At 48.7% G+C, this 23942-nt stretch overlaps 2 protein-coding genes across 2 annotated transcripts in view; both read right to left on the bottom strand.

Annotated features, from left to right (window-relative positions):
* LOC143923932 (sterol 26-hydroxylase, mitochondrial-like) overlaps positions 1-23942 on the bottom strand; it is a 73126-nt gene that overhangs the window by 23879 nt on the left and 25305 nt on the right. Inside the window, exons 2-3 of the mRNA XM_077447879.1 lie at positions 11652-11842; positions 357-556 (exon numbers count right to left, since the gene is read on the bottom strand). Of these exons, the coding sequence (XP_077304005.1) occupies positions 357-556; positions 11652-11842 (391 nt within the window). The remainder of the gene's footprint in view (positions 1-356; positions 557-11651; positions 11843-23942) is intronic.
* LOC143925179 (general transcription factor II-I repeat domain-containing protein 2A-like) lies at positions 16281-18028 on the bottom strand. The gene is made up of 2 exons (XM_077449788.1): positions 17777-18028; positions 16281-16916 (listed from the first exon to the last, which is right to left on the bottom strand). The coding sequence occupies exons 1-2, from the start codon at positions 17888-17890 to the stop codon at positions 16281-16283; spliced, it is 750 nt and encodes a 249-aa protein (XP_077305914.1). The 5' UTR covers positions 17891-18028.

Raw genomic sequence — 23942 nt, 5'->3', positions numbered from 1 at the left:
AACCAGAGCACTGATTGTGCAGTATGAAGGATTTTGTTAGAGACTTGACGAGTGTTCAGGGCTCCCCCAGGGTAAAGCAGAGGTCTCCGACCAGGCAGAGACGCCTGAACAGTAGTGGGCGAAGAAACCCACGAGCCATCAGTTTGGCGAGTGGACTGTGTCCTTCAATCACTGGACTTGTAACCAGTGTACATTGCCTTTAATTGAATAGATTCTGAATGATTGTCATGGATGACTGCATGTTACTGCTCTTGCACATTTCTATAGTAGGGACTTTTCAGAGGCATGCTAGTAAAAAAGCGTTCATGTGTATTATAGCGGCAGTTCCACAGGGTGGGAAGAGGACCTTGACTTACTTTCAAAGGCAAACCTATACATCAGTTCAGCCACGTTTGTCACCACCAGTCCAGACTGACTCTCTACTCTCAGCTCTCTGATCTTGTCCACCAGATCAGGGACCACCTCGTTCAGTGTGTCGATGTAGCGCACTGCATCAGTTGGCTTCAGCATCTTCTGGTTGAGCACTGAGCGCAGGGTTTGCCATCGATGGCCCTGTCTTTGGAAAGGTATGACATTAATTTAATTGTAACAAAATAGTGAAAGTTCTTAACATAGTACTATGGACGTTGATGCCAGCGTGTTTTGTAGGGGCACCCCAATGAGTTTGTGGCTGGGAAGGAGGGGGTGGGGTGGGTATCCAGATGCCAGCAAGGGGTAGTGTGGAGATGCACCTGGAAGTGTTGGATGCTAATAAACATGGACTAAATAAAGATGTTCATTATTAGAGTTTACATATATTTTAAAGAGTAAGTTCGGCTTTTCACAAAAAAATCTTGGTCACCCTCCTGGGTACTTGCTGGTGGTGATGTACCATACTGCCAGTGCAGGGGTCCGTGCACAGCCCTGAAATGAGTAGCCATTATAATGCCCAAAATCGTAAGCACTCATTGGTTAGCACAGTGACTGTGCAATTGAGGCTTCTTCTTCTTGTAAGATTTCCTCATGGTCACGCTGACCAGAGAGCCCTAGCTGCTGGTCTAATTCCAGTATCCTGGTTTTGGTTAAGATACATTCTCTCTGTCTGTCTACCTGCAAGGTGATTGATGTGGTCAGTCTCTGGGTGGAGACCAAATAAATATGTGAAAACTGTGGTGTGCATTTGTATAGCGCCCCCCTGAGTCATTACTTTGTAGAACCCCCTTTCTCTGCAATTACAGCTACAGGTCTTTTTGGGGATGACTCTACCAGCTTTGCACATCTAGAGAGAGACATTTTTGGCCATTCTTCTTTGCAAAATAGCTCAAGCTCTCTTAGATTGTATGCAGACTGCCTGTGAACCTGCAATTTTCAAGTCTTGCCACAGATTCTCAATTGGATTTAGTTCTGGACTTTGACTGGGCCATTCTAACACATGAATATGCTTTAATTAGTTACATAGTTACATAGTTAGTAAGGTTGAATAAAGACACCAGTCCATCCAGTTCAACCTGAGTGAGTGTCTACAATTGTCCCTATCCCTGTACATTGCACACTCACATCTGTCCCTACCCTCAAGGAGCCCACAATCCAAGGTCCCCATTCATATACTAGGGCCAATTTGGGACAGAAGCCAATTAACCTACCTGCATGTCTTTGGAGTGTGGGAGGAAACCTAAACCATTCCATTGTAGCTCTGGCTGTATGTTTCGGGTCGTTGTCCTGCTGGAAAGTGAACCTCTGCCTCAGTCTCAAGTCTTTTGCAGACTCTAATGCCCTGTACACACAGTCGGACATTCCGACTACGAAGTCCGTCGGATTTTTTCCGATGGATTTTAGCCCAAACTTGTCTTGCATACACACAGTCGCACAAAGTTGTTGGAAAATCTGATCGTTCAGAAAGCGGTGGCGTAGAACACGTACGACGGGACTTTAAAGAGGGCAGTAGCCAATAGCTTTCATCTCCTAATTTATTCCGAGCATGCGTGGCACTTTGTCCGTCGGAATTGTCTACACACGATCGGAATTTAAATAATCAGATTTTGTTGTCGGAAAATATTAGATCCTGCTCTCAAACTTTGTGTGATGGAAATTCCGACGGAAAAAGTCAGATGGAGCCCACACATGATCGGATTTTCTGACAACATGATCTGATCGCACATCTTACGGCAGAAAATCCGACCGCGTGTATGGGGCATATCAGGTTTTCTTCTGAGATTGCCGTGTATTTGGCTCCATCCATCTTCCCATAAACTCTGACCAACTTCCCTGTCCCTGCTGAAGAAAAGCATCCCCACAACATGATGCTGCCACCACCATGTTTCACGGTGGGGATGGTGTGTTCAGGGTGATGTGCAGTGTTAGTTTTTCGCCACACACAGCGTTTTTCTTTTAGGCCAAAAAGTTCCACATTGGTTTCATCTGATCAGAGCACCTTCTTCCACATGTTTCCTGTGTCCCCCACATGGCTTCTTGCAAACTGTAAACGGGACTTCTTATGGCTTTCTTTCAACAACGTCTTTCTTCTTGCCACTCTTCCATAAAGGTCAGATTTGTGGAGAGCACGACTAATAGTTGTCCTGTGGACAGATTCTCCCACCTGAGCTGTGGATCTCTACAGCTCCTCCAGAGTTCCCATGGACCTCTTGGCTGCTTCTCTGATGAATGCTCTCCTTGCCCGGCCGGTCAGTTTAGGTGGACGGCCATGTCTTGGTAGGTTTGCAGTTGTGCCATACTCTTTCCATTCTGGGATGATGGATTGTACAGAGCTCTGTGAGCTGTTCAAAACTTGGGATATTCTTTTTATATCCTAACCCTGCTTTAAACTTCTCCACAACTTTATCCCTGACCTGTCTGGTGTGTTCCTTGGCCTTCATGATGCTGTTTGTTCACTAAGGTCCTCTAACAAACCTCTGAGGGCTTCACAGAACAGCTTTATTTATACTGAGATTCAATTACACACTGAAGGCAATTGGTTCCACTGGATTTTAGTTAGAGGTATCAGAGTAAAGGGGGCTGAATGCAAATGCACCCCACACTTTTCACATATTTATTTGTAAAAAAAATTGTAAACCATTTATCATTTTTCTTCCATTTCACAATTATGTGCCACTTTGTGTTGGTCTATCACATAAAATCCCAATAAAATACATTTAGGTTTTTGCGTGTAACATGAAAAATGTGAAAAATTGGGGGTATGAAAACTTTTTCAAGGCACTGTATAGCCAAAAGTTACTTACAGTTTTGGACAAAGGGGTCACTGGCTAGAAACCTGCCAGTTTATTTTTTGCTGTCTGTAAGATTTCTCTTCTAAGCAGTTGTCACCAGAAGAGGTCTCCCAATAGTAACATTTCCCCTCACCCTGGGGGGTACCTAGAGCATTTGGCACCCGGGGCGGATCCTATATCTGGCACCCCCACCATAAAATGTAAAAACACCCACCGTGTCCCCTGCATACCTCTGCATCCTTCAATATCTTTTTGTCACTACTATGTACCCCCCCTCTCCACAACTGCACCTCTGGACCCCTTTAAATTACACAGCACCCTGCACCTCTGGACCCCTTTACATTACACAGGACCTTGCACCTAAGGACCTCTTTACATTACACAGCAGCCTACACCTCTGGACCCCTTTACATTACACAGCAGCCTGCACCTCTGGACCCCTTTACATTACACAGCAGCCTGCACCTCTGGACCACTTTACATTACACAGCTCTTGTACCTCTGGACCCTTTTACATAACATAGCACCAAGAACCTCCTGACCCCTTTACATTACACAGCCATTGTACCTATGGATTTCTTTACCTTACACAGCACCCTGAACCTCTGGACCCCTTTACATTACACAGCCCTTGTACCTCTGGACCCCTTTACATTACACAGCACCCTGCACCTCTGCACCCCTTTACATTACACATCCCCTCACAGCTCTGGACCCTCTGCATGTTACACAGATCCCCTACAGTGCAGACCCCCCTCCCTACCATACAGACCCCCATCTACAGTGTAGACCCCCCTACAGTACAGAATCCTCCCCTACAGTGCAGACCCTCCTACCGTACAGACCCCTCCACCCTATAGCGCAGACCCCCCCCCCTACAGTGCAGACCCTCCTACAGTACAGACCCCTCCCCCTACAGCGCAGACCCCCTACAGTACAGACTCCCATACAGACCCCCCTACAGTGCCGAATCTTCCCCTACAGTACAGACCCCCCCTACAGTGCAGGACCCCTTCTACAGTGCAGGACCCCCCTACAGTGCAGGACCCCTACAGTGCAGACCCCCTACAGTGCAGGACCCCCATCTACAGTGCAGGACCCCTTCTACAGTGCAGGACCCCCCTACAGTGCAGAACCCCCCTACAGTGCAGGACCCCTTCTACAGTGCAGGACCTCCCTACAGTGCAGGACCCCCCTACAGTGCAGGACCCCCCTACAGTGCAGGACCCCCCCTACAGTGCAGACCCCCTACAGTGCAGGACCCCCCTACAGTGCAGGACCCCCCCCTACAGTGCAGGACCCCCCCTACAGTGCAGGACCCCTTCTACAGTGCAGACCCCCTACAGTGCAGGACCCCCCTACAGTGCAGAACCCCCCTACAGTGCAGGACCCCTTCTACAGTGCAGGACCTCCCTACAGTGCAGGACCCCCCTACAGTGCAGGACCCCCCCTACAGTGCAGGACCCCTTCTACAGTGCAGGACCCCTTCTACAGTGCAGGACCCCCTACAGTGCAGGACCCCCCCTACAGTGCAGACCCCCCTACAGTGCAGGACCCACCACAGTAAAGAACCCCCCTACAGTGCACAGCCTCCCCTAAGGACCCTGTTATGAACCTTGGGTATTGAGTCTGACTTAGTGGAAGGGGACCTCTCTTACGGCTCTGGTTCTGGTCTCACTGGAATGGGAACAGGGAGACCGGAGCGCAGTGGGGTAGGAGAGTCCAGCCAGGTGCAGCAGCGGGTGTCGGGAGATGAGGATCCTCTGAAGCAGGAACTCTCTGTAGCAGGGAAGCAGAAGGCTGCAGGCCACTGGATCAGGATGGATGGAACCTCTGGATGCAAGGTAGCAGATACAGGAACAGGCAGGAGACAGCAGAGGTATCAGGTGCAAGCAGGGGTTCGGCAACAGGAAATCAGTCCAAGAAGGGTCAAACAAGCCGGGGTCGGAGCAGGAGAGGTCAGCAAGGTCAAACGGAGCCGGGTCAGATATCAGATAGGTAGCAGGCAGGTAAGCAGGTATTTTCAGGCACTAGCTGCAGACGAGACAGCACAGAACCACTGTAGCTGCGCCTTTAAAAAGGGCCACTGGCGCCAATCGAGCTAACGTTCGTCCGTGCGTGCGTGTACCGCGCGCACATACGATCGACGTGCACCCGCGCGCGTTGGAAGACGCTCGTACCCACGACGACCCGCGGCACGAGTGCGCGTACGGAAAGTCAATCGTACGGAACGGACAGATTCCTGACATTGCCCCCCCACAAGGGGCAACCTCCGGGTGCCCCAAGTGGCTCTTTTTTCCGGGTGTGCAGCAAAGAAGGCTCGGATCAGTCTATTAGCATGTACATTGGAAGCAGGTTCCCAAGAATTATTCTCCGGGCCATAGCCCTTCCATTTAATTAGAAACTGACCTTGTCCCCGTCGTTTTCTGAAATCCAGAATGGCCTCCACTTCAAATTCCTCGCTGCCATCAACCAGCACAGGGTCAGGTGGTCTTGTTTCTCTACCAGGGAAGGGATCAGGAACAGCAGGCTTAAGAAGAGCTACATGAAAGACTGGGTGTATTCTCATGGAATCAGGCAGGGACAATTCATAAGACACCTCGTTAATCCTCCTTTTAACGGGAAACAGGCCCAGAAACTTGGGTGCCAATTTCCTGGAGGGACATGCTAATTTTAAATTAGAAGAAGACAGCCATACCTGGTCCCCGACTTGAAGGATCAATTCTCCCCTTCTTCCTCGATCAAAGCTCTTCTTGATGTCAGCCTGAGCCTTGGTTATGACCTCCTGCAGGTTCCGATTATTCTGCTGGAGAAAGGATACCGTATCCTGTACTGCTGGCACATGAGATTCTGTAAGGATATCGGGAAGAAAAGACAAGTTAAAACCGTAATTGGCAAAGAACGGGGACTGCCCGGTGGTGGCATGGCTGGCATTGTTGTAGGCGAATTCCGCCAGTGGTGACAGGGAGACCCAATCGTCTTGGACAAAAGAAGAAAAGCACCTAATATACTGCTCGAGGGTTTGATTGGTGCGCTCCGTTTGCCCATTGGTCTGTGGGTGGTAGGCAGAGGACAGGGCCAATTCAATCTTTAAAGATTCACATAGGGCTCGCCAGAAACGGGAGGTGAATTGAACCCCTCTGTCAGACACAATATTGGTGGGCACCCCGTGGAGCCTGATTATTTCTTTAATAAAAATATGGGCAGTCTCGGTCGCGGAAGGGGTTCCCTTTAAGGGTAAGAAGTGTGCCATCTTAGTCAGACGATCACAAACTACAAAGATGGCAGTGCAGTTCTCGGACGGGGGAAGTTCCACAATGAAATCCATAGTGATCATCCGCCAAGGGCGGTCGGGTGCGGGAAGAGGTTTAAGCAGCCCCCAAGCCCGAATTCTGGGAACTTTATTCCGATTGCATACAGGGCAGGAACTTACATACTGTTTGCAAAACTCCCTCATGCCTGGCCACCAGAAGGAGCGCTGCACCAGTTCTAAAGTCTTACGGACACCAAAGTGCCCAGCGAGTGGGTGGTCATGAAGGAGGCCCAAAACCTTAATTCTCACATCTTCAGGGACGAAGATCAGGTTATCCTTCCAAAACAAGCCTTCTCTGGACGCTAGTGAGAGTCCCGGGGGACAGGAAGATGTAGAAGAAGCACTCCTTAGCAGAGACACTAGGTCTGGCTGGATGAGTAGGAAGGAGTTAGCAGGGAGGATGGTATCCGGGGGTGTGATGTCCTTGGGGCTGTCAAACATACGGGAAAGGGCATCTGGCTTGACGTTTCTTGATCCAGGGCGATAGGTTATGTGGAAACAGAACCGGGAGAAAAAGAGGGCCCAGCGAGCCTGCCGAGGTTTTAAGCGTTTTGCGGTACGGAGGTACTCGAGGTTTTTGTGGTCCGTGTAGATGAGCACGGGGTGTACCGCCCCCTCGAGTAAGTATCTCCACTCCTCCAAAGCAGACTTGATGGCAAGTAATTCCCGGTCGCCCACATCATAATTCCTCTCCGCCGGAGAGAGTTTTCGGGAAAACAACCCCACGGGGTGCATCAGGTCGTCTTTACCTATGCGTTGGGAGACCACTGCCCCTACTGCTATCTCAGAGGCGTCTACCTCCAGAATATAAGGTCTAGATGGATCCGGGTGACTGAGGATAGGAGCAGAGGTGAACAAGTCCTTGAGTCTTTTGAAGGCGGCCTGGGCTTCAGGGCCCCAATGGAAGCGCGTATTTAGTTTGGTGAGCTGGGTGATGGGCGAGATAATGGCTGAGAAACCCTTAATGAATTTTCTATAAAAGTTGGCGAAGCCCACAAAGCGTTGGATGCCTTTTTTGTCAGAGGGGGCTGGCCATTCGAGGACAGCAGCGACCTTCTGCGGGTCCATCCTGATGCCCGCTGGGGAGATTTCAAGGCCGAGGAATTGGATCTCCTGTTGTTCGAATTTACACTTCTCGGCTTTAGCGTAGAGTCCATGTTGCTGGAGCCGAAGTAGTACTCTGCCAATGTGTCCCCGGTGCTGCTCCAGGGACCCAGAGAAGATCAGGATGTCATCAAGATATACGATGACAAAGATATCCAAGAAATCCCGGAAGACGTCATTAATTAAGTGCTGAAAGGTAGCTGGGGCGTTACATAACCCGAAAGGCATCACTAGATACTCGTAGTGCCCAAAACGAGTTTGGAACGCAGTCTTCCATTCGTCACCTGCTCGAATGCGGACCAAATTATAGGCTCCTCTCAAGTCTAGCTTAGTGAAGATAGTGGCCGACCTTCGTTTTTGGAAGAGTTCTGGAATCAGGGGTAGGGGATAGCGGTTTTTAATTGTGACCCTGTTCAGCTCCCGATAGTCCACACAGGGTCGAAGGGTCTGGTCCTTCTTAGTAACAAAAAATATTCCAGCCCCGGCCGGAGATGTAGAGTGCCAGATGAACCCCTTTTGGAGATTCTCGGAGATGTATGTCTTCAGAGCCTCCTGTTCCTTCTCGGATAACGGATAGACACGTCCAAACGGGATCTCAGCCCCAGGGAGGAGCTCTATGGGACAGTCGTAGGGGCGATGCGGGGGTAAGGAATCAGCCCCCCGTTTACTGAAAACATCCAGAAACTCATGGTAAGGCTCGGGGACGGATTGACATGAGTCCAGATCTGGGTCTAGGCAGAGAAGAGTTCCGGATTGTTCAGAAGCCCCTGAAAAGCAGTGGTCCTGGCAGTAAGAGGAGGGGAACTTCACCTCCCCCGAAGTCCAGTTAATGGAGGGATTGTGGGCCTGCAGCCATGGGATGCCCAGAATCACAGGAAAGAGTGGGGATGAAATTACATCGAGGATCAACAGTTCCGTGTGTTGGCAAGAGGTGGAGGTAGGTAGTGGAAGGGTCTCCTGGGTGACTCGGCCGGACTTAATCTGGGAACCATCAGCCAAGAAGATAGCGAGTCCATGAGTCTTTTGCTTGAGTGGAATGGAATGTAGGTCGGTGAAGGCGGAATCAATGAAGCAACCGCAGGCTCCGGAGTCAAGGATGGCGTTGACGTGGATCGTTCTTCCCGAAAGCTGAAACGAGAGCAGAAGGGCAACATGGAGAGAGTTGGAGGGAAGGATACAGGTACTGCGAGACACTGAAGAGAGGCACTTACGTGACTTCACCGGACAGTTGGCCACATAATGTCCGCAGCCGCCACAGTATAGACACAAGTTCATCTGATGGCGGCGGGCTCGCTCTTCAGGAGACAGGGAAGGTCGGAGAAGTCCAAGCTGCATAGGTTCCTCAGGAGCAGGAGGCACACTGGCAGGTCCTCTTTGAGGGAGAGGAGAGAAGAAAGGTGTGGAAGATGGGGTCCTGGCCGTCATCCAGGCAGGTCTCAGTGGTTGGGAAGAGCGTTCGGCCCTACGCTCGCGAAGTCTGCGGTCTATCTGAATGGCCAAAGCAATCAAGTCCTCTAAGGCGTCGGGAGTGCCAACGCGAGCTAACTCGTCCTTGAGACCTTCAGACAGGCCCATGCGGAATTGGTGTCTGAGGGCCGACTCATTCCACTGGGTATCTGCGCTCCAGCGTCTAAAGTCCGAGACATAGTCCTCAGCCGTCCTACGGCCTTGCTGGAGCGCAGTTAATGCGGATTCTGCGGTGGCAGCCCGTTGGGGATCATCATAAAGCTGTGCCATCCCTTCGAAGAAGGTGGAGAGAGTCTGTGTAAGGGGACTGTCATTCTCCAGGAGATGGTGGGCCCAGGACTGAGGTTCTTCTTGCAGGAGAGAAATGACAAATCCCACCTTAGTTGCCTCCAGCGAAAAAGTCCTGGGCTGGAGGGCAAAGTAAAGCTGGCAGGCGTTGCGAAAAGCCCGGAACTTGGAGCGGTCCCCAGAAAATCTTTCCGGAATGGGAACCCTAGGCTCAGGTGGGAGCATCATGACTGCTGAATGAGCTGCAGGCTGGGCAGCAGGAGGCTGAGGTGTGGTGTCTGGAGACCCTGAAATGGAGAGATGCTGGACCCGCTCCTCCAATCTGGTGTAGCCATCCTGAAGGGACTTCACGGCCTGGGTGAGAGCCGCAAGGTGAGAGCAAATCTCCTTCATGGCGGAGGCCCCTTCCGCAGACTCAGACATGGCTGTCTCGTACTGTTATGAACCTTGGGTATTGAGTCTGACTTAGTGGAAGGGGACCTCTCTTACGGCTCTGGTTCTGGTCTCATTGGAATGGGAACAGGGAGACCGGAGCGCAGTGGGGTAGGAGAGTCCAGCCAGGTGCAGCAGCGGGTGTCGGGAGATGAGGATCCTCTGAAGCAGGAACTCTCTGTAGCAGGGAAGCAGAAGGCTGCAGGCCACTGGATCAGGATGGATGGAACCTCTGGATGCAAGGTAGCAGATACAGGAACAGGCAGGAGACAGCAGAGGTATCAGGTGCAAGCAGGGGTTCGGCAACAGGAAATCAGTCCAAGAAGGGTCAAACAAGCCGGGGTCGGAGCAGGAGAGGTCAGCAAGGTCAAACGGAGCCGGGTCAGATATCAGATAGGTAGCAGGCAGGTAAGCAGGTATTTTCAGGCACTAGCTGCAGACGAGACAGCACAGAACCACTGTAGCTGCGCCTTTAAAAAGGGCCACTGGCGCCAATCGAGCTAACGCTCGTCCGTGCGTGCGTGTACCGCGCGCACATACGATCGACGTGCACCCGCGCGCGTTGGAAGACGCTCGTACCCACGACGACCCGCGGCACGAGTGCGCGTGCGCGTACGGAAAGTCGATCGTACGGAACGGACGGATTCCTGACAGACCCATAGTGTACCTCGAGCCCAAGGAAGCGGCATTGCAGGGGGGAGGTGTGGGCAGCATCCGAGTGAAGTGTCACCTGTCGGCTCAGTGATCCGGGACCCGGCGCAATAATCCCCTTCTCTCTGTGGTCGCGTGACTCACGTCGCGCCGTTCTGATCAGTCTCGGGCAGCGGCTGTCACTCACAGCTGAGCAGAGTGAAGCCGCCTCCCCCTCCTTGTCTACACAGTGCTGTGCATGGAGGAGGGGGAGGCGGCTTCACTCTGCTCGGCTGTGAGTGACAGCCGCTGCCCGAGACTGATCAGAACGGCCACGCGACGCGACCACAGAGAGAAGGGGATTATTGCGCCGGGTCACTGAGCCGGCTGATGTCACTCCACTCGGGTGCTGCTCGCACCCCCCCCCCCCTGCAATGCCGCCCACTGCCAGTGCCTCGGGCTCTCTCTGTGTGGGCTGCGAACCCGAGGCACGGCGCTGTCTGACACTTCAGTTGCGGGGGGGGGCGCTGGCCTGACACCCCCCCAGTGTGTGGCACCCGGGGCGGCACGCCCCCCCACTTAGTACGCCCCTGCCCTCACCTCTTGTTCTTTTGACCTAAAACCTAGAATCCGTCACCACTTTTAGTCTGAGGGTCAGTTCAAACCACAAAAACGCACCCCAGATCCATTCCAAATGTATTTTTCCGTGCACGTTTTTAACGCGTTGTGATGCATTTTTAATGTGTTTCCAGATGCATTCCGGATGCTTTTTTCTTCTTTTTCCTGTTTTTGTTCACAGTACTGGGGTCTGGTGTGTTTTTATGCATTCTTGTGCGTAGGTTATGCGTTTTTCCTGCGTTCCAGTACAGTCCAGTGCAGGAAAAATGCAGCATGTTCTATGTTATTTTTCTTGAACTGGAACACCCTGGAACTAACCGCACTACGAAATATACCATTGGAAACCATATAACCTACTTTACATGTGTTTTTGATGCAAAATAAAAATCGCACTGGACCGCATGTGGTGTGAACTGGCCCTTAGCAACAATAACCACAAGGACAAATAAAGAGGGTAAATATCCTAAGCAGGAACACAGATGGGAATTATAGCCTGTCAGGGTTGTTTTAACTTTTCTACGTTCCATCCAAAAAAAATGTTAATTTTGGAATTGTTTCTGGAATAGTCTTGTCAAACCACAACCAAAAATACTTACTCACTCAGCGGTCCGTAGGAATGACCCCGAAGGTCTCGATGTCCCTTCCATAAAATCATGGTGGCTCTCATCGGGTACTTGCCTTCCTGCTTTAAGAGAGTCTCTAAGATGTCAGGGTCAGCGATATTGACCATGCGATAATGCGACAAGGTAGACACCCATATTGGTCCGTACTTCTTTTTAAGTTTTGCCTGAAACAATGACCAGAAATGATGCATCATACTTCAGCTATACCTGTCCAGTGGTAGACCAAGGTACCAGTGAGCCCAGTGTAGAATATTCCAGTGCACACATGTTAGTATTGAGGGCTAAGGGGTTAAAGAACTTGTTAGGATGGAAATATGGAAGGTGCCAAAGCTGCTTTTGTTTTATATAGTTGCTTGCATCAGTCCCAATCCTATCTTCAATACCTAAGCCACCTCATCTTACAGTAGCTCTGCTTAAGACTCAAGCCTAGTTTTGTCTGGTTTACCAGGCATCCTGCAGCCCTGTAATTGCTGTATGAGCAACCACTGTTAAAGCGGGAGTCCGCGTTTTTTTATTATTTTTTTTTTTTTAAAAGCCAGCAGCTACAAGTACTGCAGCTGCTGACTTTTAAAATAGTGACACTTACCTCTCCAGCGTGCCCGCGATGTCAGCACCCGAAGCCGATCTCTCAATCGTCTCTCGGGTGCTGCCGCCGCCATCTTGGGTATGGGAATCAGGAAGTGGAGCCTTTCGGCTTCATTTCCCGGTTTCCTACTGCGCATGCGCGAGTCGCGCTGCGCAATGAGGATGGACCCGCTGCCTCTGGGATCTGTGTGTTTCCCAGCAGGCAGCGGGGGACTTTCGGAAAGGGGCGTAATCTACGCCCCTTTCCGCAGAGAGCTATTCAGGAAGTGGGTGCAGATACCTGTACTGTACAGGTACCTGCACCCCCCTCCCCCCTGAAAGGTGCCAATTGTGGCGCCAGAGGGGGGGAGGATTCCAATGAGCGGAAGGTCCACTTTAGGGTGGACCTCCGCTTTAACTCTCTCTTTCTCTCGCAAATCCCTGCTGCTCTGAAACTTCTGGTCAGGGGACCTCTTGTCTCCTTGGTGGAGCCCAGAATTACTGCTAGGCCTTTGGTTATAAAAGGCTGTGTATGCCCGCCTGCCAGTCTCCATGGTAAGATCTGGACACAGGGTTAGAGATTTCTTCCCTCCGAATACTCTTCAAAGTCTTTGGACTCCAGACTCCAATCTAAGCCATTGTACACACGATCGGACATTCCGACGGAATGTGTCCGATCGGAGTGTTTTGTCAGATATTCCGACTGTGTGTGGTCTGCATCGGACTGTTTCTGTCGGAATATCCGTCAGACCAAATTTTCCAACTTGCCGGAAATATTTTCCGACAAAATGCTCCGATCGGACATACTCCGATCATGTGTAGAGAATTCCGATTGGACAAAGTGCCACGCATGCTCAGATCAAATTCCTACATCAAAGCTATTGGCTACTAGCCTGAACGTAGTCCCGTCGTAACGAAATTACGTCATCACGTTCTGAAAGATCGGATTTTCCGACAACTTTGTCCGACCGTGTGTATGCAACAGTTTCGGACAAGATCTGTCGGACAAAATCCGACAGACAAAATCCGACGGATTTGGTTGTCGGAATCTCCGACCGTGTGTACAAGGGCTTAGAGGTACCAAACTCAGAGAAAACCGAAAGACCAATTTTCTCTGCTCATAATAGACATTCTGGAGCCCCTCAACCTACATCCATGAGAACCCTGTCCTAATTCTACCACCACAGTAGCAGGGTACATCTCTGGCATAACACTTTATACAAATAAAGAAATATATACATTGCAATACAACAGTGGTCTCCAAACTGCAGTCCGGGGGCCAGATGCGGCCCTTTGCTTATTTTTATCTGGCTCTTGGGGCCTTAATTGCCCCCCGCCCACCTACCCACCATCTGTTAGGAGGGCAGAATGCGGCCTGGCCATCTCGTGCGCAAGCGAGAAGATGTCCAGAGGAGTTGTGAACCCAACGCTTTCCCTCCTCAACCTAGTTCCCCGCTAGTACTGTCCTTACAAGACGGGATACCTATCCCTCTTTTTCCTACTCGCATAAAGCACATCAAACCTTAAAATGGCTCTGTCTGACTCAAGATGGCTGCCAGAGTCACATGAGGCAGCAGCATTCAACTCGGATAGCTTCCCCAGTGACCCAGGAAACCAAAGAGGAACTATGTTTCTCTTGGCTTCATCTCCAGCTACAAGGCCACTGCGGATCAGCACCACTTGCAGTGGAAAAAGTAGACTGCACCTACCTACAGGCTTGTCTACTTCCCCTTTCATTCCTATAAATTCTGGAATATTGTGGGTTGGGAGAGGCCGACCCTGGGCTGAATATTCATGCAGTCTAAGCCAATCGATGGTTGAGAGAGTGACCAGCAGGGGGCTGAGGTGTGTATAAATAGTCTGGAGTCTAGGGCAGCAGGATCCTTTGCCTTGGTGGAGAGCCAGTCTGGAGGGGCTGCCTGCCCTCCTGGGCTAGCTGCTGAGGCCTGCTGGAGGCTGTTCGAGGTCCCAGCTCAAGGAGACCTGGAGGCCTACTGCTAAAGTGTGGAGAACTGGAGGAAGTCTGATGAGGATCTGGCTTTGAGACTCATGAATCAGAGTCTGGCTGATGTTGGAAGAAGGTGTCCCTGTATACAGTGACACAGTGAGTAGAGGCTAGAGAGTGAGGGATCCTAGAGAAACTGAGATTGGTTTACCTCTTCTTTGAGAAACTGTTCAAGATTGTTTACTCAAGGCTGTCTCCAGTGTGGGAATCCCCTGAAGCTGTATGTTCACCTTTTCTGCTCTGAAGGAGGTTAAGTGCTACTACAAAGAGTCCTCTGTTAAAGTTGTCCTAGTCTTGGAGTATCCCAAGGCCTTCCCTATACCCTATCTCAGTTTTTCTGAGCAATATCACAATGCGGCTGGAAATAATTCTCTTTGATATTATACAAACATATCATCTATTATTTCACAATTAGGGAATCAATACTATATACCCTGGGATTATTATGCATTACCTGACCATCATTGGCCCTTTTTCTGTTCCAAAATGAAAGTTCTTTGTTTACTAGGTAGTGTTTACATTTTGACTCCCAGAAAGAGGCTTGAAACACACGCGGGGCTGCCATTTTTGTGGCCTAAACCGGAAGTGACTTGTAGTGACACCTGGAGTGGGAATTCCAATCATTTGGCTATATAAGTAAGTTTTGCAGCAGTGGAGGGACACCCCAGACGATGTCCAAGGAGACGAAACGCGTCGGGAGTACTCCACTGCTGCCAATTTCTATATGAGAAGCGCTCAATTCACTGCATAAATGTAAGTGAGACAATTTTTTTTAATAAAGTAGTTTGTTTTATGGAATTACGCTATTTGGCCCAATCTTTTCGTTCCGCATGGTTCCTTGTGAGGAGTGTTACCTGTTCTGTGAGTACTAGCTTCGTGTTCAACTTGGTTTGTGAAGCGATTGTGGAGCGAGTTTCAGCATTGAGTGTGCAGCTTTAACATTTTTCGGCCAGAGGGCCCCTCAGCTGCATGATACTAAAGCCTATTTGACCCTTGGAGCGTACGCTCACTTGGGCCAATTGGAGTCGGTAAGCTTACATCTGTTCTGTGTGGCGGTGTGTCGGCACCAGGGTGTTTATGATCAATATTTCTATGGACTAAAGGACTTTTCCATCTCTTCATTCTGCACCAAGGGGGATCACATTTGATTTTTTACGAAATGACTTTTTCTCTATATATATATGTTTATGATTGTATTAACTATGTTTTAAGTTGCTAAATAATTGTCAGAGTTGGCATTTGGCAAAATACACATGTCACTTTTGTCACATATTTTTTCACGTAACACGTTTTTTTAGCACAACACTTTCTATGTACATGGATCAGAGTCTGGCTAATGTTGGAAGAAGGTGTCCCTGTATACAGTGACACAGTGAGTAGAGGCTAGAGAGTGAGAGATCCTAGAGAAACTGAGACTGGTTTACCTCTTCTTTGAGAAACTGTTCAAGATTGTTTACTCAAGGCTGTCTCCAGTGTGGGAATCCCCTGAAGCTGTATGTTCACCTTTTCTGCTCTGAAGGAGGTTAACTGCTACTACAAAGAGTCCTCCGTTAAAGTTGCCCTAGTCTTGGAGTATCCCAAGGCCTTCCCTATACCCTATCTCAGTTTTTCTGAGCAATACATCTCAAAAAGGCAATGTGGGGTAGATTTAAAAAAATCAGGTGCAGCTGTGCATGGCAGCCAATCAGCTTCTTTTTTTTTTTGTCATAAATGTAGAGCAGGGGTGGCCAACCAGACAAAGACCAAGAGCCACATTTTTTACCAAGTTACCGCAAAGAGCCACATCATACGCATGGGCACACATGAACATCACCCCATCCCTTCCTCATACACACATACTTTTGCTCAGCTGGATTTATTGTAAATGCCACACACTGTTTTAACACTACAAAGACCACAGGCCAGTCATTTTCAACAATGAACACTGTGTGCACTCTCACACAGACAAACTCTGTTTAACCAAATCCATAACAAGAATAATAGAACAATTTACAAAACATTTTTCCTTTTATTATGCGCATTATATGTGTTATTTAGTGGGACTTCTGGCAATCCTTGTATTGAACAATCATGTTCAAATCTGGCTTGTACTCTGTTGTTGTAACTCGAAGCAATTCTTTCACATGGGTGTCGGTCAGAACAGACCGATGCTTCGATTTCACGTGTTTCAGGGTGGAAAACACAGACTCGCAGACATATGTTGACCCAAACATTGACAGTATCTTAAGTGCAGCTCGTTTGACATTGGGGTATTTTTCCATTGGCACAAGTTTCCAAAACTCAATGGTCCCTTCCTTTAAAGCAGGTTTCAGTTTGTCCTCTTCACGAAGATCAATCATCTCCATCTCAGCCGCACCCTCATCTATGACTAGAGGGGCTTTCAAACAGTCCGTCTCAGCGTTAAATGGGTCGACAAGGAACGTAATCTGTGGCCTTTTCAGTTGTAGATCACGGAACCGGGCCACAAAGCTTTCGTGCAGCTTTTCAACCAGTGTTGCATATCTGGCTCTTTGCTTGTTCAGGACGGCGCTGGTGACCTGCCCGCTGGCTTTTAGTAGAATGGGAAAATGTGTTAAATCTCCCTTTTGAATATGCACCTTGAACAAATTCAGTTTGTTGACAAATGCAAACACACTTTGCACCAGATCAGGCAGCATTTTTAACTTACCCTGCAAGTAGGGTTGCCACCTTTTCTTCAAGTCAAACCCGAACACTTTTGTGGTGCACAGCAATTTTTTGTATAAACTATACATATATTTTGCTACTAAATAACATTTCTAATCATATGAAGTTAATAACAAGAGTCCCCCTTTACATCAGAGTCCACAGAGTTCCCCTTTTACATCTGAACTCGCAGAGTTCCTTTTCACTGTAAGGGAGGACTCTGCAGACTCTGATATAAGGGAGACCTCTGGGGCTTCTAACATAAGGGATGCACTGGGAACCCTGATTTAAGGGTGAACACTGAGAATTCTGATGTACGAAGAGGACTCTAATGTAAGGGGAAACACTACGGCCACTGGTGTAAAGGGGAACTCTGATGTAAGGGTGCTCTGAGAACCCTAATTTGCCTTACTGTACTTACTCAAAGGCAAGAGAGAGAAGGGGGGAGACTTCAGTCACAGACAGGGATGGATGGATGGATGGTGAGCCCACTCACCACTTAGCAGTCAGCACCAGATGGATCTGAGGCTGCTGGACTTCAAATTTCTGTCTCCCACTTTCCTTTTCTGAGGCACAGCGCCGGGGATTGGAGTGTGGGCAGACACAGAGGGGTAGGGGGTCAAGCCCTCTCTCCTCTCCCATCTGTATGTGTTTGGGGGGGGGGGGGGGTGGTTTGTTAGTGCTGGCTTTAGGGGCTGTGAAAGAGTGTAACAGACACTCTCAGCTGAGACAACCACTGCCAGCAATTCTGCTGAAAAGCCATAGTCCAGTCTAAATAATGTGTCCGGGTTTCAGACAGTCTGAAACCTGGACACATGAACCCAAACCCGAACTGTCCAGGTGAATCCTGGACAGACAACCCTACCTGCAAGGTCAGGTTCAGTTTGTCCAAGTGACACAGCATGTCAACCAAAAAGGCCAGATCCATAACCCACTCGAGGTCCGAGAGCTGTGGATAGTCCTTGTTCTTCTCTTCCATGAACAGTTTCACAGCATCCAAAAGCTGGAAGAAGCGAGAGAGTACCTGGCCTTTTGACAGCCACCTTACAGTGCAGTGTTGCGCCAGGTCACCTGGAAGCCCTTGGTCCAGCTCAGCGATGAGATTCTTGAATTGCCGGTGGTGAAGCGCATGCGTACGGATGTAGTTGCCATCACAGGCTTCATGACACTGTCCAAATTCAATGTTTTAGACACAAGTTGCTCGCTGTGTATGATGCAGTGGAAATTCCAAAACTCTGGAAATGTTTGGTCAGCTTTACACAGCCCCCACAAGCCCGTTCACAGATCCAATCATGGCTGGCGCTCCATCTGTGGCTATTGCAGTTAGTTTCACTATGGGCAGATTTGCTTTCACAAATGCATCCATCATTGTATCTTTCACATCTATGCCACGGGTTCTGTCTTTTAAAGGCATAATATCGAGGAGTTCCTCTTTGATCAAACAATCGTTTGACACAGACCGTACAAATATTGCCAATTGAGCCTTGTCTTGTATGTCACAACTCTCATCCAATGCGACACTAAAATACTCACAAGCTTGAAGATCAGAGTGCAACTTTGACTGAATAGACGTGTTAATGTCTGATATTCTGTGCTCAACAGTGTGGCGGGACAGTTGGAGGTCTGATACCATTCGTTTTAGTTTGTCGTTTTCAGGAGGCAAGATTTCAACAACGTCACAGAGGCATTTTTTAATGAACTCCCCTTCATTGTACGGCTTTTTGGCCCGTGCAATGTTCCAAGCCAGTTGATACGATGCAAGCGCTACAGTCTCTGTGTGCTTTGTAAGTTTTCGGAAAAACTTTGCCTGCTTCTCTGTCTGACTTTTCAAAGTAACCAACTTGTACTTGCGAAGTTCAGTCCCTTTTGGAAATTCCTGGTCGATGTTAGCATGGAGTGAGCTGAAGTGGCGCTGAAGGTTTGAAGCTTTGAAATGCGACAAGGACACCTGACATATAAGGCAGAATGGCTTTCCATTACGTTCAACAAAAAAATATAAACTCTCCCACTCTGTTAAAAACGTCCTGTGTTCTTCTTCATATTTTCGTTTTGCTGTGCATTTTTTCCCTGCCATTTTGAGCGCGAAAGGTTTACTCAAATGATTTTGCTCTTACTGAAAAACTGCCCACATGCGCATTTGACGAAAATACAGAGCAAGGGGACGGGGTAGTGAGAGTGAGGGGTGAGCGGAGGTGTGTGTGAGAGCGGATGACGAATGACTAGAAAAGAGTAAGGAAGAGAAACGAAGATTGTTGAAATGAAGATTGTTGAAACGAAGATTGTTTTTTGTTTGTGTTGTTGAACGTAAGAGCCGCATGGAACCGGGCAAAGAGCCGCATGCGGCTCGGGAGCTGCGGGTTGGCCACCCCTGATGTAGAGTATAAGATTTCCTACCATTTGAGCCCAGTCTTGCCACAAACAGTTAATCCATCTTTGAGCAATCCTCTTTTATTGTTCAGTGAGATAAATCTTGACAAACAGAAAAAAACTTTGTCAAATCCTCCCCCTTGCTGTGAGTGACAGGTGATTTAGATATCTCGTGCTCTAGTCTAAGAGACATGCATTATTTTTTAATTCCCACCCCCACTCCTTTCTTCTGCTGCTCTGTCAGAATTGGATGTTCCACACCTCAGCATGATTGGGCATGCTGAAGTCATGTGGTTACTTTCCTGTCTTTTCACTGGATGTTAGAGATCATAGCAGAAGTTCAGTGTAAGAAACACACAGGAGAAAATGTATATTGACAAGGGGAGTGTAGAGGTGGGCGGGGAGTCTACTGACATCACGATTCCACCCACCGAGCTCCAGACAACAGACCCATCCACAAAATCTGCACTTTTTTCCGGGTCTCATAACAGACAGAGGGGAGACATTTGACAGGTAAAGATACATGGAGGAGGCATGTATATCCTTATAGATAACATTGGGTTTACTTCCACTTTAAGCTTTGGCAATAAAAACTGGAAGCTAATTGATTTCTAGGCAGAGCCGCACCACATTTTGTACTGTAGCGCCGGCTCCTGAAGAGCACGCACTATGTGTTTTTCAAATTTAAGGTTACACCTGAACTACAGTTTGGTTTGGGTACAATTGTCTAAATTTGGACTTCAGCATCAATCTGACTGGACTATGAGATGTTCAGCTTGGCCACAGGGGGCACTGTCTCTTCTGGCAGGCATGGAACTATGGTCTGGTTGGGTGCTTAAGTTACTTTCTCTCGGAGCCCGCCCAGTGGGAGGGGCGCTCTTGCTGTACTTTCTGGGAGAGGGTATTTAAGATTCGGATGTCACGTGGTTCGGGGTACCGGTCCAGAAGGATGTACTGACTTCATGGTCCTTGTCCTCCTGACCAGCCCCCAGGAAGGCTATGGCCTGGGGTGCGGATCCACCCGATCTTGTTGTCTTGGGGCTGGCTAGCCCGAGGCAAGGAAACTAAAGGAGGATTCTGAGGTGGTTGGGTGACGTCTCCAGTTTGTGAGAGACCCAGTGATTTCAAGCATTCCAGGGAAGGACTCTTCAGAAGACCACGTACGGGTTGGTTTCTTAGTAAGAGCCTGGAAGGGCTGAAGTACCCAAGAGAATCCAGTCTCGTGGATATCGCCAAGCTGGCTGAAAGATCGAGGTATCACACGAGTGTTCTACAAGTTTAGTTTCCTACATGTTCTATAGCACCATCTGTGGTAGAGACTTATGCTAGGCCTTGTGAGAGAGGGACTGTTTGCAAGGTGTAGAAGGTGTGGAGAATACGCCCTCAAAGTGGAGCAGCCCACTGAATTGCCTCAGGCCCACCACATGAACTGGACCATGGGCATAGCAACTGAGGAGACGATTGTTTATGCCCCAGCATCATCCATCGGAGCCCGCACTGCAAGAAGGGATGTTGCCCCCTCCAAAGTTCAAGAGACTACCCCAGAAGTCGTGGACATGACCCCAGCTGTGAGTACTGCCGCTGAAGTGCTCATCTGCAAAGGGGGAGAACAACTTAGCACTTCCCGTCGTCGCAGAGGCAGACCCATCCCCATGCCTCCCCAGGCTGAATATATGGAAAAAGGTACCCATGGACAAGCACCGGAAAACTGCGGGTGTTACCATTGGGAGCTGTCGGCCCGCAGGGGAGTCATCACAGAATTCAGGGACTAGTTCCGGCTCCGACGAAGGAGATGACTGGCACTTTGAGCCCAGGTTGCCGAAAGTACTTTTTAAACTTATTGAAAGGCTTTTAAGCTGTTAAGCCATTCTGTGGTTTTAAATAAAAAACAATTGCACGACCATGACAAGATTGATCCCGGTCTCAGAGACTTTTGCATAAGCGGGTGGCAACAAAGTATGAGTTGGAATTCCCCTATGTTCCAAGGGACATTATGAATATTATTGAGGAGAACCGCGAGGCATGGTACGAGGACAATGTCTGGAACTACTTAAAAGTACCAAAGTCGATTCGCAAAAAAGGCTTTTTCACCAGAGCTGTATGAATGGATGTCTACAGCATTGGAGTTATGGTTGGCACATTTATGGAGACAAAGTTGTGATTTTCAGACCAGACAAAGACAGTGCCGTTTATTTCATTACCACTGTGGATGCACAGGGGAAAAATTTAACTTTGCCTGATCCCCGTTTCTACCGGTGAACTGTTCCTCAGTCAAGTCTTTGAATTTGCAAGGAAAGTTTCTCTTGGTCTTTATCTTTTTGCATTTTCTACTGGAACTACAGAACTATGGGTTAGATAGGGCCAGTTAAACAGAAGAAGAACCGTTGTGTCAAGATCACTTTACTGGATACAGAACCTGTTCTAGGAAGAGACTGCACCTTAGTGGCTCATACCAGTAGGTGGCATGAGTCGGCGCAATTACCGTGTTTCCCCGAAAGTAAGACAGTGTCTTACTTTCTTTTTATCCCCAAAAGCCCCACTATGTCTTACTTTTGGGGTATGTCTTATATTGGAAAAAAATTGTCGAATTTTTTGTTTTAACCATAAAATTAACATTTATTAACAACCTGAACAGTATTGTATTCACCACAAAACAGTTTTATAAAAGGAAGTGCCAAGAATATCTTGTTACAACATTGCATAACATGTAAAACAATGAAAAATGGTAAGAACGAACAGTGGAATACTGGAAGATGAAACAGATTTATGTGTGATACAGTACCACCTGCTGTATTTAATCCAGTGTGACACCTGCTGATACCCACTGGGTTACATACAGCAGATGATACCCCAGTATGCCAGTGTGTATGTTTTACTGATGTATGATTAATACTGTGTGCATTACCGTATTTTAAGCAGGAGGCGGCAGTGACAAGTGCAGGGGACTGCGCGGTGACGTATGGAGAGGGGGGCGGCTCAGGCGTGGGCAGGAGGCGGCGCTCATTAAGATCAGAGGGAAATGGCAGACGCGGCGACGTATGGAGAGGGGGACGGTGCGGACGTGGGCAGGAGGCGGCGCGCAGCTAGATGAGAGGGAGGCGGCAATACCCCCGTGTTTCCCCGAAAGTAAGACATATGTCTTACTTTCGGGGTACGGCTTATATTAGCCGACCCCTCTGAAACTCCCGATATGTCTTACAATCGGGGGTGTCTTACTATCGGGGAAACAGGGTAGCACTGTTTTATAGGGAAAAAAAAAGTGAAGTCTTAAAAGTTTTAAGGTTTAGAGGAGAGGGATCTATTGAGATTGGATGGAACCCTGCCTTCTAATAGTCTGTGTATAATGTGTTGTTTGCTGTTTTCTTTCTTTTTTAGGATTCACCAAGGAGCATCTATCAAGCTGCCGGAGAATGGGTGGTTAAGGTAGACAGGTTTGGGTGGTAATCTTTATGTAAGATAATTTTGTGTCTAAACAATGTCTTCACAATACTGGAAAGTTTATTGGTTTTCCTTCCCTTTTCCCATTCCTATCCCAATGTTCAGGTACTCCAGTGTTTCTCAAATCCAGTCCTCAGGCCCCCCCAACAGGTCATGTTTTCAGGATTTCCCTCAGATGAAACAGCTGTGGTAATTGCTAAGGCAGTGAAACTGATCAAATCACCTGTGAAAAATAATGGAAAACCTGAAAACATGACCTGTTGGGGGGGCCTGAGGACTGGATTTGAGAAACACTGAGGTACTCTAAGGTTTTTTTGATAGAGCTAGTTTGTTATCTCTGGTTTTTTTTTCCTGCCTTTCCCAGACAATGAGGACATCGTCTAAATTAGCAGGGGGAGTGTGTAGCGCCGGCTCCTGAAGAGCACGCGCTGAGTGTTTTTCAAATTTAAGGTTACACCTAAACTACAGTTTGGTTTGGGTACAATTGTCTAAATTTGGACTTCAGCATCAAACTGACTGGACTATGAGATGTTCAGCCTGGCCACAGAGGGCACTGTCTCTTCTGGCAGGCATGGAACTATGGTCTGGTTGGGTGCTTAAGTTACTTTCTCTTGGAGCCCACCCAGTGGGAATGACGCTCTTGCTGTGCTTTCTGGGAGAGGGTATTTAAGATGCGGATGTCACGTGGTTCGGGGTACCGGTCCAGAAGGATGTACTGACTTTTTGGTCCTGGTTCTCCTGACCAGCCTCCAGGAAGGCTATGGCCTGGGGAGCGGATCCACCCGATCTTGTTGTCTCGGGGGCTGGCTAGCCCAAGGCAAGGAAACTAAAGGAGGATTCTGAGGTGGTTCAGTGCCGTCTCCGGTTTGGGAGAGACCCAGTGACTTCAAGCATTCCAGAGGAGGACTCTTCTGAAGAAGACCACGTACGGGTTGGTTTCTTAGTAAGAGCCTAAAAGGGCTGAAGTACCCAAGAGAATCCGGTCTCGTGGCTATCGCCAAGCTGGCTGAAAGATCCAGGTATCACACGAGTGTTCTACAAATTTAGTTTCCTACGTGTTCTACAACACCGTCTGTGGCAGACAATTGTTCCAGAGAAGCACGGATTAAGAATGCAATGATATAAGGAGTGCTGGACATGACAGTGTGGATGAGGGACACAGAGGGTTAAGCTTTATGGGTGGAGTTCAGGAAAAGGTTTGCAGGAAACAAGTTCAGTGTAGGGGA

The sequence above is a fragment of the Lithobates pipiens genome, unplaced genomic scaffold (genome assembly GCF_037356315.1).
Source record: "Lithobates pipiens isolate NorthernLeopardFrog02 unplaced genomic scaffold, aLitPip1_a1.2 Scaffold_22, whole genome shotgun sequence".
In the NCBI taxonomy this organism is placed as follows: Eukaryota; Metazoa; Chordata; class Amphibia; order Anura; family Ranidae; genus Lithobates; species Lithobates pipiens.
The sequence above is the reverse complement of the archived record's forward strand: the minus strand, read 5'-3'. Positions and strand labels throughout refer to the sequence as shown.